The 16,270-nt window shown below is 37.7% G+C and overlaps 1 protein-coding gene across 6 annotated transcripts in view; it reads right to left on the minus strand.

The window, feature by feature from the left end:
- Positions 1–16,270, minus strand: part of ADAM23 (ADAM metallopeptidase domain 23) — a 157,094-nt gene that overhangs the window by 40,089 nt on the left and 100,735 nt on the right. For all 6 annotated transcript variants that reach the window (XR_004136804.2, XM_031451929.2, XM_010985461.3 and 3 more), the window contains exons 10-15: positions 10,763–10,834; positions 8,515–8,678; positions 7,255–7,339; positions 6,391–6,481; positions 4,094–4,142; positions 1,766–1,865 (exon numbers count right to left, since the gene is read on the minus strand). Coding sequence is in view for 5 of the 6 variants with exons in the window: in XM_031451929.2 (XP_031307789.2) it covers positions 1,766–1,865; positions 4,094–4,142; positions 6,391–6,481; positions 7,255–7,339; positions 8,515–8,678; positions 10,763–10,834 (561 nt within the window). In the remaining variant the exon portion in view is untranslated. The remainder of the gene's footprint in view (positions 1–1,765; positions 1,866–4,093; positions 4,143–6,390; positions 6,482–7,254; positions 7,340–8,514; positions 8,679–10,762; positions 10,835–16,270) is intronic.

Raw genomic sequence — 16,270 nt, forward strand, 5'->3', positions numbered from 1 at the left:
ATCCTCCTTCCACTTCCAGACAAAGAAAACTGGTATCAGAAGCAAGGAAGGTTTTCCGGATGCTTGGGTGGGGGCTTCCCCGTGGGAAACTCCAGTGACTAAAATCACCAGTCCTCATCTCTGTGATACTTCGATCAGCAGGGAGGAGAAAATGGAAAAGGGAAGGGCAGGCTGGACCACGAGCAGGGCTCTACGTCAGGCCTCCCGTGTAACCAGCTGCTACATTTCATTCTCAGGACTCTTCTTCCATCCTGAGACAGGTCACTGTCACAAACCAGATGGAAAACATGGCAGTGAAGAAGGTTCCCAGAGCACAGAAAAGACGCACATGGATACTGTGAAAATAACACATGCGTACATACTTTCATTGACTAAAACATTTGGGGGAAAAGTCAGTTCTTTGATACATACATACAAACTGTTCCACAGGAATTGACAGGGGCTTTTAAAAAAATCATTCTACTTTGTTGTTTAAAAAGAAATAGTTCCATATTCACTAACTTTTAAGATTGAAAATGCACAGCTATTTTTATTTAGTTTTCCAAGTTATTGGAATAATTTTCTTTCTATTCACAAGCAATTTCAGAAGTCTAGTGATGAATCCTTATACACACACTAGAGGTTTTAATATTTCCAAACAACTCAGTCTTGTTTTTTCTAGCATGATGCTTATAATTAGCTGGTAAACTGCAAGGCAGGTAAAATTAGCCATGTACATTAATTCAGAAATGCCAGCAGCTCACATTAATTCATTATTCCTCATTGCTCCCATTTTAAACACTCGGAAGCTTTCAGATTTCTGAGGCATTGAGATCAATGCCATGAAAGGCAGGTGACTAAGTTTAAGGTGCAAGGTCACTTTAAAATTCCTGTTCCTTTCTCTGCAGCCTTACTGAGATTTTATACAGATGTCAGGCATCAAAGTATCATTCCTAATTTAGCAGTATCATTTAATTATGGGGATAGCAATAAATTATTCTGTCAGTTATCCACATTAGTCACTGATTTTTTTTAAGGCTAACAGGATTTCACTGCTCTCTCAATTTGCAGAATATTAAACATTCTGTATAGCAAATGGACTATATTTGACTTATGATGTAGCATCTTAAAAGGAAATATGAAATGTGCAATGTTAGAATTTCTATGCCATCTGCTAATTTGTATTAGTCCTGTCTTTTTGCCTGTTGAGCAACTTGGACTCCAAACATGCTACTTTACGTCCACAGTCACTTATCCAAAAGATATAAATCTGGTGACTTTAAGAATTCTGGCTCGGCTAGATTTTAGAAAAGAGAGAAAGAGAGAGAAAGGAAAAAAAAGAAAGAGAGAGAGAGAAATAAGAGAGAAGGAAAGGCCGAGAAGTTATTACACCTCTAGAGAGAATGCCAAGGGGAAACAGAATTTTTGTCAGAGAAATGGGCTAAAGTTATATAGCTTAATCTAAACTATTACCTCTTAGCAGCAGGGTGAAAACACTAACACAAACATTTCAAAGCTATTTTAACTGAAGGATCGTGTTTTTCTGGAGGGGAGAGCTGAGGTGGGGTGCAGCTAGCACCGAAACACCAGAGCTTCAGAACAGTGAAATGATGGTCTTGTCATTCATTTAAACAGGACTCAATTCTCAACACAATAAAGACTTCTGTAACTAAATATTAATCTGATTGAAAAGAAACCTGCTTTCCAAGACAAGTATCTGGCATTTGGCATAGTTCCATTGTTAAGAAAAAATTGGAGAAACAATTGCACTTTCTAAGTTACTAACCTTTGTCGGCCTGTTGAAAAGACAGGCTCCACCCCCTCTCTGTAAAAAGTCTTTATACTCCAAAATGCTGCACTTTGAGAACTTTCTGGAATGGGATACCCTGAGGAAATAAAGAATTGATTACATAAATGATTTACCAAAAGCAGTCATCAGCGAAGAAAATTAAATCCCTTAAACTGGAACAAAATGATCACTGTGGATCCAGATGATCCCACACAAATTTTGACAAGGCACTTCTGTTCAAACTGCCAAGTAAGTGTGTGTGGTAGAGCTTGTAAAAATAGATCTTCAAGGAAAATCACAGATTTGGGGGCCGTGTTACAGCCCCCTCAGCCGTCAAGCCCTTTTGTGCTCAGGCTTCGAAGAGGTTCTGAAAAGTTCATCACAAAACTCCTTTGTGTAGGCTGTGTATTAAAGTGTGGTCACTTTTATTTGCCCTGTCTCAGTCAAGACAAGCACTTTTCTTTGGCCTCTGTCCTGCATAAAAGGAGCTCGGAAATCAACTGGATTTTACTTTGGTTCCCTCTGGGTTGTCTCCAGGTGTGGGACCTTTCTTGGTAGGCTCCAGTCTTTTTTATCGATGGTTGTTCAGCAGTCAGTTGCGGTTTCGCTGTGTTCGTGAGAGGAGGTGAGCTTACAGTCCTTCTACTCCCCCATCATGACCAGATCTCTAGATTTTACTTTGGAGGAGGGAATAGCGGAAGTCCACTGGTTAAAGATTATATAATGCAGGCTTCAGCAGCACAACTGAGGTAAACAAGGAAACCCTAAAGAGCTGAGTTAGACTATGTATGTTTTCAGCGTATATACACACAGCCAAGTCAGAATTAGGGTAGGCTCCTTCTGAATTAGCATTAGGTAACAGCTCCTTATTCTCAAACCTCAAATACTGTGGTGATATTCATGATTTAGCAGGATTATAATATCAACCTCTCTGTGAGTTAATTAATTACTATCACTACGCCAGTACATAGGGGAATATTATACATGTGGTCAAGGTTAAACTGAATCATACATTGATTCCTTGGACATATTTGTCAGTGTAGAGAGTTCTAGGTCACCTATTCTAGGATGCAGTCTGATCGTTTTATATTTCCTGATGTATGAGGGTAGTGATCTCTTACAAGAACTATGCAGAAACGTATACTTGAGAAAAACATATTAACTTTAAACAGTTTTATTCTGTCCTATGGGTGGTTAGTCTAAAAACTCATTTAGAAACTGGAAGTTTAGAAGACAGAAGACCTCTCCTGAGAGAACCAGTATTACAAATGGTGTTACTGTCCTATAAGAGTCCTCAACAAAGCCTGCTTAAGCCCTAACGTTGCTGAACTATGGTACCTAGTTAGGGGAGCATGAAAGTGGACAGCTTCAAGCTTAAACCACACTTCTAGGAACGTGTGTTCTAAACTAGCAGGCATAATGGCTGGCTCCCGCTTCGAGCCCTCGTGCTCACACTCCTCCTGTTCCCATGAGCTGGGCTCCTGGTGTGAGAAAAAGAAAAAGGAAGGGACTGTGTGTAAGTAGGTCAGGGCCTCCGCAACTGGGGCTCATAGGATCGGGGCGTGACCAGAAATGGTGATGTGCTGAGCAGATGTCTGGCTTGGTCAAAGGAAGTAGAAGAGACACGTGAGTGAGGAAACCTCTTCCGTCTACTAGGCGTGGGCTCTAGCTTAGGGGGCCTTGGGGCAGCGGCTCCCGTGGGGCAGGGGTCCCTGGGAAAGAAGGCAGTGTTTCCAGGCCTTGGTTCACAGATGCAGCGCCAACCCAGGGGGCAGCTGCTCTAGTTTCCAAAGTATCCACAATAGGAGAGTGGAGTTAGGTGGGGAAATGCTCAAATGCCTATCAGTAGAAGACTACCTAATTTAGACACAATAAATCTGTCTTAATTTTTTTAAAAAAAGCTTTATTGATTATAAGCTGTATAGTACCATTTTTATTACAGTAAACATGTCTATTTATGAGTTCCTTAAAATGTAAATTGATGACTAAATTGGTTTTCACTGACAGATCACCAGCTTTTATCCTAAGTGTACTAAAAAATTCATGCCTCCACTAAACTTAGAAGCATTTAATCATGTGTTTCCTTTAAGGGTTGAGAGAAGTAGAAGTGGTTACTTTATTTTACTCCTATCACCAACTTTGAATAAAAAATTAAAATATAAAGTAAATTAGCCTTTTCATTTTTAAACATATCAAATACTGAATTATCGAATTTATACTAAGTGCTTAGCCTAAAAGACCAGTACCAGAGAGACTGTGTATATAATTATACGCAGCAGTTTCAGTACAAGGTTTATATCAAATGCATGGACAATGAAAATTTACCCTGTTTCCTCCATGACGCAGCCACCCCAGGATTCTGTGCAGTCACATTCTAGTCCAGTGAAACAACAAAAAGCAACAGAAGAGAAGGGAAACAACAAAAGTCACATCTTTAATTTGCATGGCAGCTCTTGAAATAATTCCTTATCACCAATTTCATGTCAAATAAGTACAGAATGAGGAGTCTCACCAAACAAAATCTATTTCTTTTAAATCAACATTTTTTTAATCCTTTCCAACAGTGTAGCTTGGTTCCTAAGATAACAGCTGCAAGAAATACAGTTGTATTCATTTTTACAACTCAGAGAACTCAATTAAGTTCCTAGTTTCAGTGTTTAATAAAAAGTACCCTGGTCTAGAAATCCGAAAGCCTGAGTTTAGCCCAAGTTCTACCTGATGAGAGAGTTTCACAGGCAAGTGACTTAGCATTTCTTGGGTCTTGGTGTTTCCACCTCTAAAATGGGAATGCATCTCTCTGCCTATCTCCCAGAGTGGTTCTGGAGCTCACATGAGATGGCAGCCTGTGTGCTCTTTGGGAAACTGCAAAGCTCTCCTGCGCAAATGCAATGAGTCCTCATTGAAGTCCTGCTAACAGAGCACACTGGACATTAAAGAAGAGAATTTGATTTGATAGAGTCAAAGCAAGGATCAGCCAGAGACTTGACTAAAGGTTCAGTAAAAGACAGCAATCTAAAATAGAAGTGTAAAACCATCTAAATTAAATAACAATCATAAACTTAATGTAGATAGCATAGATGGACATATTGGATATTGTGATGGGCTGTCCTTTTCCTTTATTTTTTCCTATTCTCTTTTCTATGATAGACAAAGATATTTTTAAAGAAAGACTTCCAAATAGATTTTTCAAAATTCAAAGTTCAGAACAAATCTACCTAAACAAATGATTCACAAAGGAATAAATAATTTTAGGAAGGAAGGAACTATGTCAAGCTTTAGTAATGAACCCTACCTCCTACCCTAGTACATCATCAATTCAGTAACATCTCTCAGCTGACCCCACCACTGGCCTCTTTCCAGCTCCAGGGTTTTCAAACAAGGCCATAAACCCGGTCCTACTTCTTTCTGGTTTTCAAGCATAGATGCCAGCCAACGAAACCTGAATCGCCTCCTTTAATGTGTATTACATGTTTCCCTGGGAAAGCAAATACTCTGAGCAAGGTATTAATATATGAAAGTTTGTGGAGATCTGCGAAATGACACCAAACTCAATGGACCCATAAAGTGATGGCTTACTATGCCCTTAAAGGGAACCCAAAGACCCTGGATGTATATTTTGTTTCAAGTTCCCATAATACTGAGCATTAATGACAATTATTTGATAGTGGTCAAAGAAGTATTAAAATATGGGATAATATTAAGGTGGATTTTTGTCCTTTTCTTCTTTGAGGAGACTGGGGAGAGGGGAGACCTTTACTCCTGGCATCTGATATTTTCAGAAAGGGGAGTGGACTTCTACTCAATTCCCAGGTAAGAGACTAGCCTGAGAGAACGCCTCAGTCTTCTTTCCACAGGATCGCATTATGTGTGTCTTAGGCATTTTGCCTTCTGCCACAAAAATGTATTAGAAATTATATTTTACTTCCGTGTTGGTATAAAGAGGAATATAATCCAGCTTGAATTTTATACTGATTTTAAAAGAAGTTAAAAACTTTTATGGACCCCCTAAAATTACTGTGGGCCTTTCTGACACTCTGCACTGGGACTTCAGCCCTGTCTTTCCATCTGCCTCTCTTCTGGTTAACGAGAAGAGTGACCTCTAGCACTCAGTGGCTGTGTTTTCCTACTGGATGGGACCTGTGACTGTTTCTATTCCCTCTTGGCCCTGCCTGCCCAGTAGAGGAGTGTTATCCTCTATGACTGGCCTCTGATGGTACCAGGTGGGTAAGTTTAATGAGAGTTTGAGCTCCTTTTGACTGTAGACCTAAGCTATTTTCTCTTCCAACAGTACTTGTGATGGAGCCTCATTGACATCTTATATCTACACTCAACTGGTTAGAACGTATTCACCTCCGCCCAACCCGACATCCTGCAGTGAGAGAAAGAGCTGACCATGCCCTGAGAAACTGAGTATGAGTTTAAGGATTTTGAAGGGGACATTTCTATAACTCACACAGATTAAGAATTACTTTAAATTGCTCATTTTATCACTTGTTTAGAGGAAGGAGATACACTACAGTTAAACTATTACGACTTAGGAATGAAAAATATTTATTTATTGACTGGACATGCATTATAACAGACAGAATGGCACATGAAAGTAAGAAGGTCAGTGTACATACTTGGCTTTCTGCTAGAAGGTTCCCATTGGATTCCCAGGTTTTGAGCCAGGCTCTGCGATAATACTTGTGCCACTGCCATTGGAAGACCATACTGTTTTTCAGAGTTGAAAGTGTGTGGGAAACATTTGAGAGAGGGCACAAAGCTAGTTATTATTTCTCAATCATTACCACATAACATCTCAGTTCCCTAAGTAGAGCCTCACAGCATCCAAAGATGGTACATGCTCCTGATCACTTCTTCCTTGCAACGGGGCCCAAGAAGCAGAAAGCCTCTCTTACTACGTGGCATCTCTCAGGACTTGGCGTTCTCACGTGGAAACATAAAATACAAGTCATAAAAGGCTGTGCCCCATTTCAACTCATACCAAACCAAGAATAAATTCAACTTACTACAAATCTGTCAAGAGAGGTCTCCACTGAAGGATGGCTATTGGGATGACCTGGTCTAATATAGTCAGCTATTGACCAAGCTTCAGATTTAGATTGAGTTGGTTTGACTTTTTGGGTGTGTTAAACCTAACATGGGCAGAAGAGCATAATAACTTAAAAAAAAAAAGTTATAGAGAAAGAATTAACAAGTTTATGAAAACTTATCTACAGATGCCAAAAATTCTCCAGGTCATTCTTTGGCTTGCGTTGGCCTGATAAATATGAAAGGCTGTCATTGTGAAATGAAACAATACCTCTTTTCTAACATCAAAGACCACTTTGGGTTCTATTTACTAATACAAACCATTCACACTATATTCTCAGTGTCATTATCATTCTAAACAGGCCTGAGAAGGGATGTAAACTAGGCCACAGGGAAGAAAGAGATCAGATGCACAGATAAAGCTCTACTTTAGGAAAATTGGTAACATTTACCTCATTCACACCAACTCCCCTTGTGCGAGAACAGACACCTCCAAAGTAACTCAGGCTGCTTCTCTTATAGTAGAATGTCACACGCCTTAAAAAAATAAGTGCTGTTAGGAAACCAATGGAGTGACCATTACAGTTCAACTCTCCCCAGGTATGTCTACTCTCCTACAATGAAAATCCCAAACCAACCCTCCTTCAAGAAACCAAAAACTGTATTTTAAATACCTCTAAAAGTAGATTATCACACATACGTTTAGACTTCCGTTAAATAGTTGAATGAGCATCAATTGAGCACCTAACTAAGCATCGCATACAGGAATTGGACACAAAGATAAACAGTCCACAGCCCTTGACTTTTTTTCTAGTAGAGAATATCTAGCAGTTAGACAAAAGATTGATGATTGTAAATTGCTGATTAAAGACTGAGAGAAAAGTAAAGAGTAACGGGTGAGAAGAAAGGAAGGAGGACTTTGGTGGGTTTGGTTCCAGGATGGAGCCTTAGAGAACTGTCTGAAAACAGCTGAGCCACGAGTGGGGAAGGGAACAACGTCTGATATCAGAAGTAAGCAAGGCACCTCGCTTCCTTAGTGATGGAACATCAATTTTATTCAATAGTTCATTTCAAAAGACTCTCTTTCCAAGGTCCTACTGTGTAGCACTGGGAACTATATTAAATATCTTGTACTAACCCATAGTAAAAAAGAATATGGAAAGGAACATGTATATGTATAACTGAATCACTATGCTCTGCACCAGAAATTAAAACAACATTGTAAATCAACTATACTTCAATAAAAAAATTTTTTTTTAATTTCAAAAACTACCTTTCCTAGCCTCTCTTGCAGTTCAGTGTGGCCACTGTGACTAAGATCTAGCAAATGATTTGTTGGTGAAATTGCTGTGTGCAAGGTTTCAGGAAATCTGCTTTAAAGAAGCTAACTCAGCTGGAAGGAGGACCCTTCCATACTCCTCCTTGCCTGCCTGGCATTCCTGCTGCCTGTGATGAAGGCTGGGGTGCCAGCAGCTGTCCTGAATCATAAGCTGACCCTGAGGATGGTAGGTCTGAAGGTAGGGATGTCCTCTGAAAGTAGATCTTATGACTGTGGAACCACCATCCCTACACTGGACAGCCTACTACTGCGCTTCTTATGTAACAGAGGAATCAACCTCAATCTTGTTCAGGATTGCTGTATTGATCGATGACCTAACTGATACAATAAAGGGATAAAGATCAACTTGAGGCCAAGGGATACAGGTACGTACGAGATGAGATGCACAGCATCCGCGTGCTGCTTGATACGCTGCCGGTATTTGGAGAATTCATGGAGCATCTGCACGGGGTTGGTGGTGATGTCAATATGATCCTTCTCAGTCCAGGTCTCTACAGCCACCAGGACAACCCTGGTATTAAGCTGCTCCTTGTAAATCTGAGGGTATACAACAGGACAGGTGCAGGAGGAAAACACTGGGTCAAACATGCACAATCAGTGATTCAGAGTCAGCAGAAGGACAGGTGGGGAGGTGAGAGGAGAACACGAGGTCAGAATTAGCTCATCATGGAGAATCTTCTTTTCCTTTCTCTTTTCCAAGAGCAAAAAGAAAGAAAGAATAATCACACAGCTCAGCCTCTCCTAAAGTTACTTCAATCCCCAATCCACGGATGTAGTGGCCAGGCATCTTACTAGGGGACATATGCAAGGGGCAGCACGATTCTACAGTCTGGACATAAATTCAAAACAAGGTTCAGAAAATCACCCTTTCAAACCTCACAGGAGATAACAGGTTGGAGCCTGATACACCAGCTCTGAGTGAGTGCGGTATGACCAGTGACTGCCGCAGGACTGGAACGGATCACTAAATCCTTGGACTAGCACTAACACTGTGGCTGACTTGCCCTTGGAAGCCTTGTTATATGAAAAGTAAATTAACACTGGAAGAGAATCAAGGATCTGAGGCCAAAAGAGGAGAGAGCAAACTTAAATTATCCATACCACTCATAATATTTAAATTATAACTTTCTGTTCTCTTTCCTTTTGGTCCAGTAGCTAAATAATTCACACACACAAGCAATTTCAATGAATGTTGTCATTTTGTCCTATTTTCAAGCTAATAAAATAATGGATGATCTTAGAACACACTACAGAAAGGAAATATCCCCATGCCTAAATCAAGCTGATGCTACAATGATTTTACAACAAGGAGTAACTTCAATGTTATGTCTTTTTGAAAAAATTAGTCGGTCAGCTTCAGAACCTTGTACAGTAACGGAAAATAGAAATGACACTTTGCAAGATGTGATTCTGTTCAATCATGGTGAAATGACAAATATAGAGATTATACCAAGTAAACAGCTTGGGCAGGGGGAAAGGTGTGTTTAATATTATCTTTTCCATATTCACTTATAGTTTTCCTTTGAAAAGACTGTCAAGAGCTGAAATGAAAAAAATAAACCAGATAATAACTAACTTTAAGAATTTCTATCTTAATTCTATATGATACTGCATTCCTCTTTACCCATATTATGCTGCCCAGCTCTGCCTACCAAGTATTATATGTCATATGTTTACATGATTGGAGGGTTTTGGACTATTTGAAAGGCAGAAAAGAAGGCAGTCCTTTGGAGAAAATAAGTATCATTTAGATATTAAGCAATTTATAACATTTTTTCCCAGTTAGGAGGGAACGTACAACAAATATCAGATAAATACATATTTAGCTGAACAAAATAGCACTTAACATTAGAATACACAAAACAGTTGGCTATATTTAATTTATAATTAATCAAATTGAATTATTTATTGGAACATAATGAACAATATTCACATTGATGGATTTCCTGTCTAATGCAGGAAAAAGGAGGAAAATCTTAACCATCATTCTCTGTAACTCACAAAATCAGAAGAGGGAAAAAAATATCAGTAAGAAAGATTTATAGATTAGAAGCCTTTGTAAGAAGTTATATATTTTATTGTTTCAAATTAGTTTTATTTTGGGACTGCACTTAATTCTGTCATCTAGAAATAAAGTCTAAAGCATTCTTATGGGAACACTAGGAAAATAAATTTGGGTTCTTTTAAAAAAAAATTGTATCGCTCATATTCTCCAAACATAATCCACCTCAATCTATTAGTTCTGTCATATATTTAAGACAAATAAGCTCAACTGATTACTATTAACAAAGTCTCATTTGCCAAGTTTACTTTACACTTTTTGGGAGCTAATTTTCTTCACTGTTTTTGTCCTCTATCGACTCTGGCAACAGTAATACCTAAACATCGCATAGAAGCAACGTCAATGCATTTTTGGGATTCCAAGAATAACTCAACAGTCCCCTAAAACTCTGATAACACTGCTCTTTGTGAAGCAGACCATTCCACAGTTTCTTAGCCAGATGAGCTTAAGGACAGCATTGTTACTTTCGCCCCAGAAAGAACTAAAGCAACAAGTTAAGCAAACAGAGATATGGCATTCCGTCTCGGAGAAATAGGTTCAAGAAAACCAGGATACTTACAGAATCCACAAGGTTGACGACGGACTTTGCAAAGTTGTTCGTATGTGCATGAGAAGAGCGGCACTTCTTAAACTGGGGAGGGGGAAAGACAGACCAGTCACTGTCAAACCATAATACAATGGTGAATTTCAAAATTCTGTAAGAGCAGAAACCTCACGGCAATAGTAGCAACGAGGATTAAAAATACAGAATTTACTTTGTGCCATGTTGGGTATGGTGGTGTTCTTATATTTTATTTCTCTTTCAGGCAGCAAAACTATAGCTGCCTAAAATACACATGATGTTGCGGGTAACGGAGAAGGTCTAGTGAAATCTGTGCAATCAACTTTACACCTGAGAAATAAGCTGCTAATTCAGTCTTAAAGTCTACAAACGCAATCCTTTTTTTGTTTGTTTGTTTTCACAGAAATGAATTTCACCAGTGTATAAAGGGCTTAGATCAAGAAATTTGATCCCAACTGGACACCCTCCTCACTGTGTCACACTCAAAGATCAGGAAAAGTTCTGAGGCAGCACTTTAGATTCAGTCCATGATATGGCATGCATCTGTCCTATATGTTAGTATATTTTTTCAGAAGAATGCCTCCTCCAAACAAAGCCTTTTGCTTTTAAGAGCTCAAAGTCAGAAGTCAAAACAAGGAAGAGACAAAAAATAAAAATGAAGTGTGCTGCTAGTGTGCGGTAGTTTATGGTTATTTATGATCATTTAAGAAAATAAAGTAAATTAATAGAATAATTACATCACAACACCTGAAGGGCTACAGCTTTAGCAAGGAGCACTTCGCTTAATTTGTCTTTGAGAGAACATCTGAAAACTAACGATCGCACTGAAGAGGGATCATGCCCTCTGCTGAGGAAAAAGAAAAACATCCTCAAAACTACCAACTACTGAATCAGATTTGCACCATATCTTTAAAATTTGACTTCAACTATAATTATTAAAATAATGCATCTTTCAGTGAGGGGGAGGGTATAGCTCAGCGGTACGGTGTGTGTTCAGCATGCATGAGGTCCTGGCTTCAATTCCCAGTATCGTCATTAAAAATAAATAAATAAACCTAATTACTTCCCCCATCAAAGAAAATAAATATAAAATAAAATGAAATAATGCATCTTTCATAAAGATTAAAAATATTTCTACACTGGACAGAAACAGACTCACAGACATAGAAAACAAACTTATGGTAACCAGGGGATAAAGGGGGTGGGAAGGGGTAAATTGGGAGTTCAGGATGTGCAGATACTAACTACTATATATAAAATAGATAAACAACAAGTTTCTACTGTATAGCACAGGGAACTGTATTCAATATCTTGTAGTAACTGATAATGAAAAAGAATATGAAAACAAATATATGCATGCATATGTATGACTGAAACATTATGCTGCACACCAGAAATTGACACAACATTGTAAACTGACTATACTTCAATAAAAAAGAATGCAAATTTTTTTAAAAAGGAAATTTCCCCTACCCCCCCCAAAAATAAAAATAGAAATAAATATGTGTACATTGGAATATTATGACATTCTTTTTTTCTCCTTTGCCAACTTTCAGGCTATAAATTTGTCAAGACCACCTTCATTTCATTCTCTAACCCTGTTACTGTATTTTTTAGTAAAAGGTGAAAGATTTATGTGATCTGAAGAGAAACTAGAGTATATAACCCTATTACTATGTTTTTTAAATGAAGAATATGTCTTAATGCTTACATACATGATACACTTTTTTTTATAGTACTGAGCATACTGACAACCCCTGACAAATGTGCAATAAATTAGTACTCTGTTATTAGCAGCATTCATTAATATATAACTATTCATATTTATAACATTTAATATGGTATGAATGTGTGCCCCTGAAATTCATGCTAAAATCTCAACCCCCAAAATGAGGGTAATAGGAATTGGGACCTTCAGAAGGTGTTTAGGTCACGAGGGCAGGGCCCTCATCAGTAGGATTAGTGCCCTTAAAAAAGAGGCTCCAGAGAGACCCCCAGTCCCTCCTACTATGTGAGGGCACAGTACGACATTTTAACAGGTTTTTTTAAACTTGACATAAACAAGTTGCTGTAAATAGCTTAGCATTTCAAGTTGCCGAGCAAATTCCATGAGCTGAAGATTTTCAAAAGATATCTTTAAAAGTAAAAGTAAAAGCAAAAGTCTCAACATTAAGTCTCACTGGCATGATGAAATGTTTTGAAACTAAATAGAGGTAGAGGCTGTGGAGAAAAGGGAACCCTCCTACACTGCTGGTGGGAATGCAGTTTCGTGCAGCCAGTGGGGAAAATAGCATGGAGATTCCTCAAAAGACTAGGAATAGACTTACTGTATGACCCAGGAATCCTGCTCCTGGGCATATATCCAGAAGGAACCCTACTTCAGGATGACACCTGCACCCCAGTGTTCATAGCAGCACTATTTACAATAGCCAAGATGTGGAAACAGCCTAAATGTCCATCAACAGATGACTGGATAAAGAAGCTGTGGTATATTTATACAATGGAATACTATTCAGCCATAAAAACTGACAACATAACGCCATTAGCAGCAACATGGATGTTCCTGGAGAATGTCATTCTAAGTGAAATAAGCCAGAAAGAAAAAGAAAAATACTGTATGAGATCGCTCATATGTGGAATCTAAAAAAAAAAGAAAAAAAAAACATAAATACAAAACAGAAACAGACTCATAGACATAGAATACAAACTTGTGGTTGCCAAGGGGGTGGGGGGTGGGAAGGGACAGACTGGGATTTCAAAATGCAGAATAGATAAACAAGATTATACTGTATAGCACAGGGAAATATATACAAGATCTTGTGGTAGCTCACAGCAAAAAAAAAAAAAGTGACAATGAATATATGTATGTTCATGTATAACCGAAAAATTGTGCTCTACACTGGAATTTGACACAATATTGTAAAATTATTATTACTTAATTAAAAAAAGTTAAAAAAAATAAAGAAACTAAATAGAGGTAATGGTTACACCACACAGTAAAGGTACTAAATACCACTGAACTGTACACTTGAAAAAAAAAGTCTTGACAAGAAGAAGCACACATCACAAAAAGAAAAAAGAAAGGGAAAACACTACGGATCCCTACGCTGATGCAGTGCTGCTTCATATCTATTCAAACAAATGTTATTTTGCTTCTGAACATTGATTTGTCCTTTTGGGATATGTCTTTTTATAGTATAATGGTCATGGATAATAAGATAGGCAAGTTTTAAAAAATGACGACTTTTAAAAACCTACCAAAATGTGATAAGTTTTTCATTTATTTCTTATTTGTCATTTCCAAGTCTCTGATTTTCTTTTCAGAAAGACCACTCTGTCTGCTGTGAGGGGAGTGAATTAGAGAGGGTCAAAAGTGGGAGCAGAGAGACCTGTCGGGAAACTACTGCAATAGTCCAGGTTAGAAAATAATGAAAGCTGGACATCTGAACAGGATGTGGAAGGAAAGGGAAGAGAATAAAAGATGCCTCCTAGGTTTTGAACTCGAATAGCTGGCAGGCTTGGGGGCAGGGATGGTGATACCATTTAAAATAACGAGAGACTAAGGGAAGAGCAGTTTAGGACTAGGGAACCAAGAGTTCTGACTCAGAAATTAAATGTGAGATGCCTGTTCAATACTGAAGTACAGATGTTAAGCACGTAGGTGAGTATATACTATGGAACTCAGAAGGCTAAAGTTGAGAGTGATGAATTTAAGTCAAGGATATTATTTGAATATTGAAGTGGTCACTTTTGGGGAGAGTTATAGAAAGAAAAGAGAGCCCCAAACCAAGCTATGGGGCACTCCCACAATTCTGGAGGCCAGATGTAAAAGGCTATGAAGAAACAGCCAGAGAGGTGAGAGGGTTGTGTCACAGAACTGAGAGATGAAGAAAATGTTTCAAATAGTAGAGAGTAATCAACTGCGTCCAATGCTGCTGAGAAAGCAAGTAAGACAAGATGAAGAGTGACCACCAGATTTATTCACTTGAAATTCCATATAATGGAGTACCTAGGATTTACTAGGATCTATGATAAGTATTTCTCCTACAAAAAATATTTGCTCCTCACAACTCAATGAGGTAAGTTTTATAAATATGGAAAGTGAGGTTCAGAGAGAGCAAGTAACTTATCCAAGATCACACAGCTGGAATTCAATGCTTAATCTGGGTTGACATGAGCTTATAAACTTGTTCAGTTAACAAGTCATATAAAATAGTTTATGACTATTTCTAATAAATCATGATTATTAATGAGAATTCATAATTTGGGGGTACCTATAAAATACAGTGCTGTTTAAGTAAGGAAAAGCAAATGAGGTTTATAAATTGAAAAAAATTGCATTTTCATAATGTGTGAATTTATTGCCTTATATATAAAGATACAGCAACGATGTAAAAAAAATTGTTTTTCATGTACTTTAAAATATTTAAATTAATTTTCTATCAGAATAAGGTTTTTAATATTTATATTTAGCTTAAGCAGCTCAAAGAAATGTTTGAAGTTGCTTATCAAGGCTATAATTGGCTCACAAATTAGGTTCCACCAGCCAGCTGCTAAGATGCTTTATACAAAATCGAGGGATTTTTCTTTTCTAATTGAAAGCCACTGATAATATAGGATGCTTGTTCAAAATATGGTATCTGCATTTTTTCAGGAAGCCGATATTAGGTTACTCTCTTGAATTAAAGAGGTAAGCTTAAATGTAAATGTAGGCAAAATGTTTCTATTTCCTGCATGAATGAGAACTAATTTTACACACAGAGAAAAATGTGCAATCTCCTTTTATGATAAAACTTACTTTCACATTTTCCCATTACTGAAAATAATTTACATTTAAAATGCCAAATTTGCTTCTCCTTCCTGAACAAACACAATCCTTAAGATATTTACTTTTTGGAAAAAATTAAAATTAGAGCTTGATTTTCAACCTGGAGGTGACAGTTATCAAAATAACTGTGTGCTGCCTCATCTAGCACAAAGATTATAAAATGAGTACTCTCAGTGGGATGATCATTCTAAAACCCAATAGCAAATCTCCAGATATTAAAACAGAGATGACAGTTATTCCAGTTCACTTTTACTTTCAACATGTGATCACATTCTGATCCATGTTCTGATTTACCCCTTCTTTGTGGCATTCAAATTCAAAAAACTATCTTCATCTCATATAAAGGACACCTTAAAAAGGAACTTTTCTCAACACTCAAAAGAAAAAATTCTTATAAAATAATACACTTATTTGAGACTATTATGGACTGGAATTTAACCTGGTCTTAAAGGAAAAGGAATACATTTAGTTCTATTACCCCAATGTAATATTTATTTAAATGGTAGAAATCTTCTTAAGTAATTTCTTTCTTCTTTAGGCATTATTAGCACTCAGTAGCAAAAGATTTCTTTTTTTTCCATTTCCTAACATTTATTCCCTTTAAACTCATCAGTACAAATTACAGTTCTTTTTTCTGGTTTCAAAGTTAGATGTACACATGCCTCATTCTCATTCAT

The sequence above is a fragment of the Camelus dromedarius genome, chromosome 4, assembly GCF_036321535.1.
Source record: "Camelus dromedarius isolate mCamDro1 chromosome 4, mCamDro1.pat, whole genome shotgun sequence".
In the NCBI taxonomy this organism is placed as follows: Eukaryota; Metazoa; Chordata; class Mammalia; order Artiodactyla; family Camelidae; genus Camelus; species Camelus dromedarius.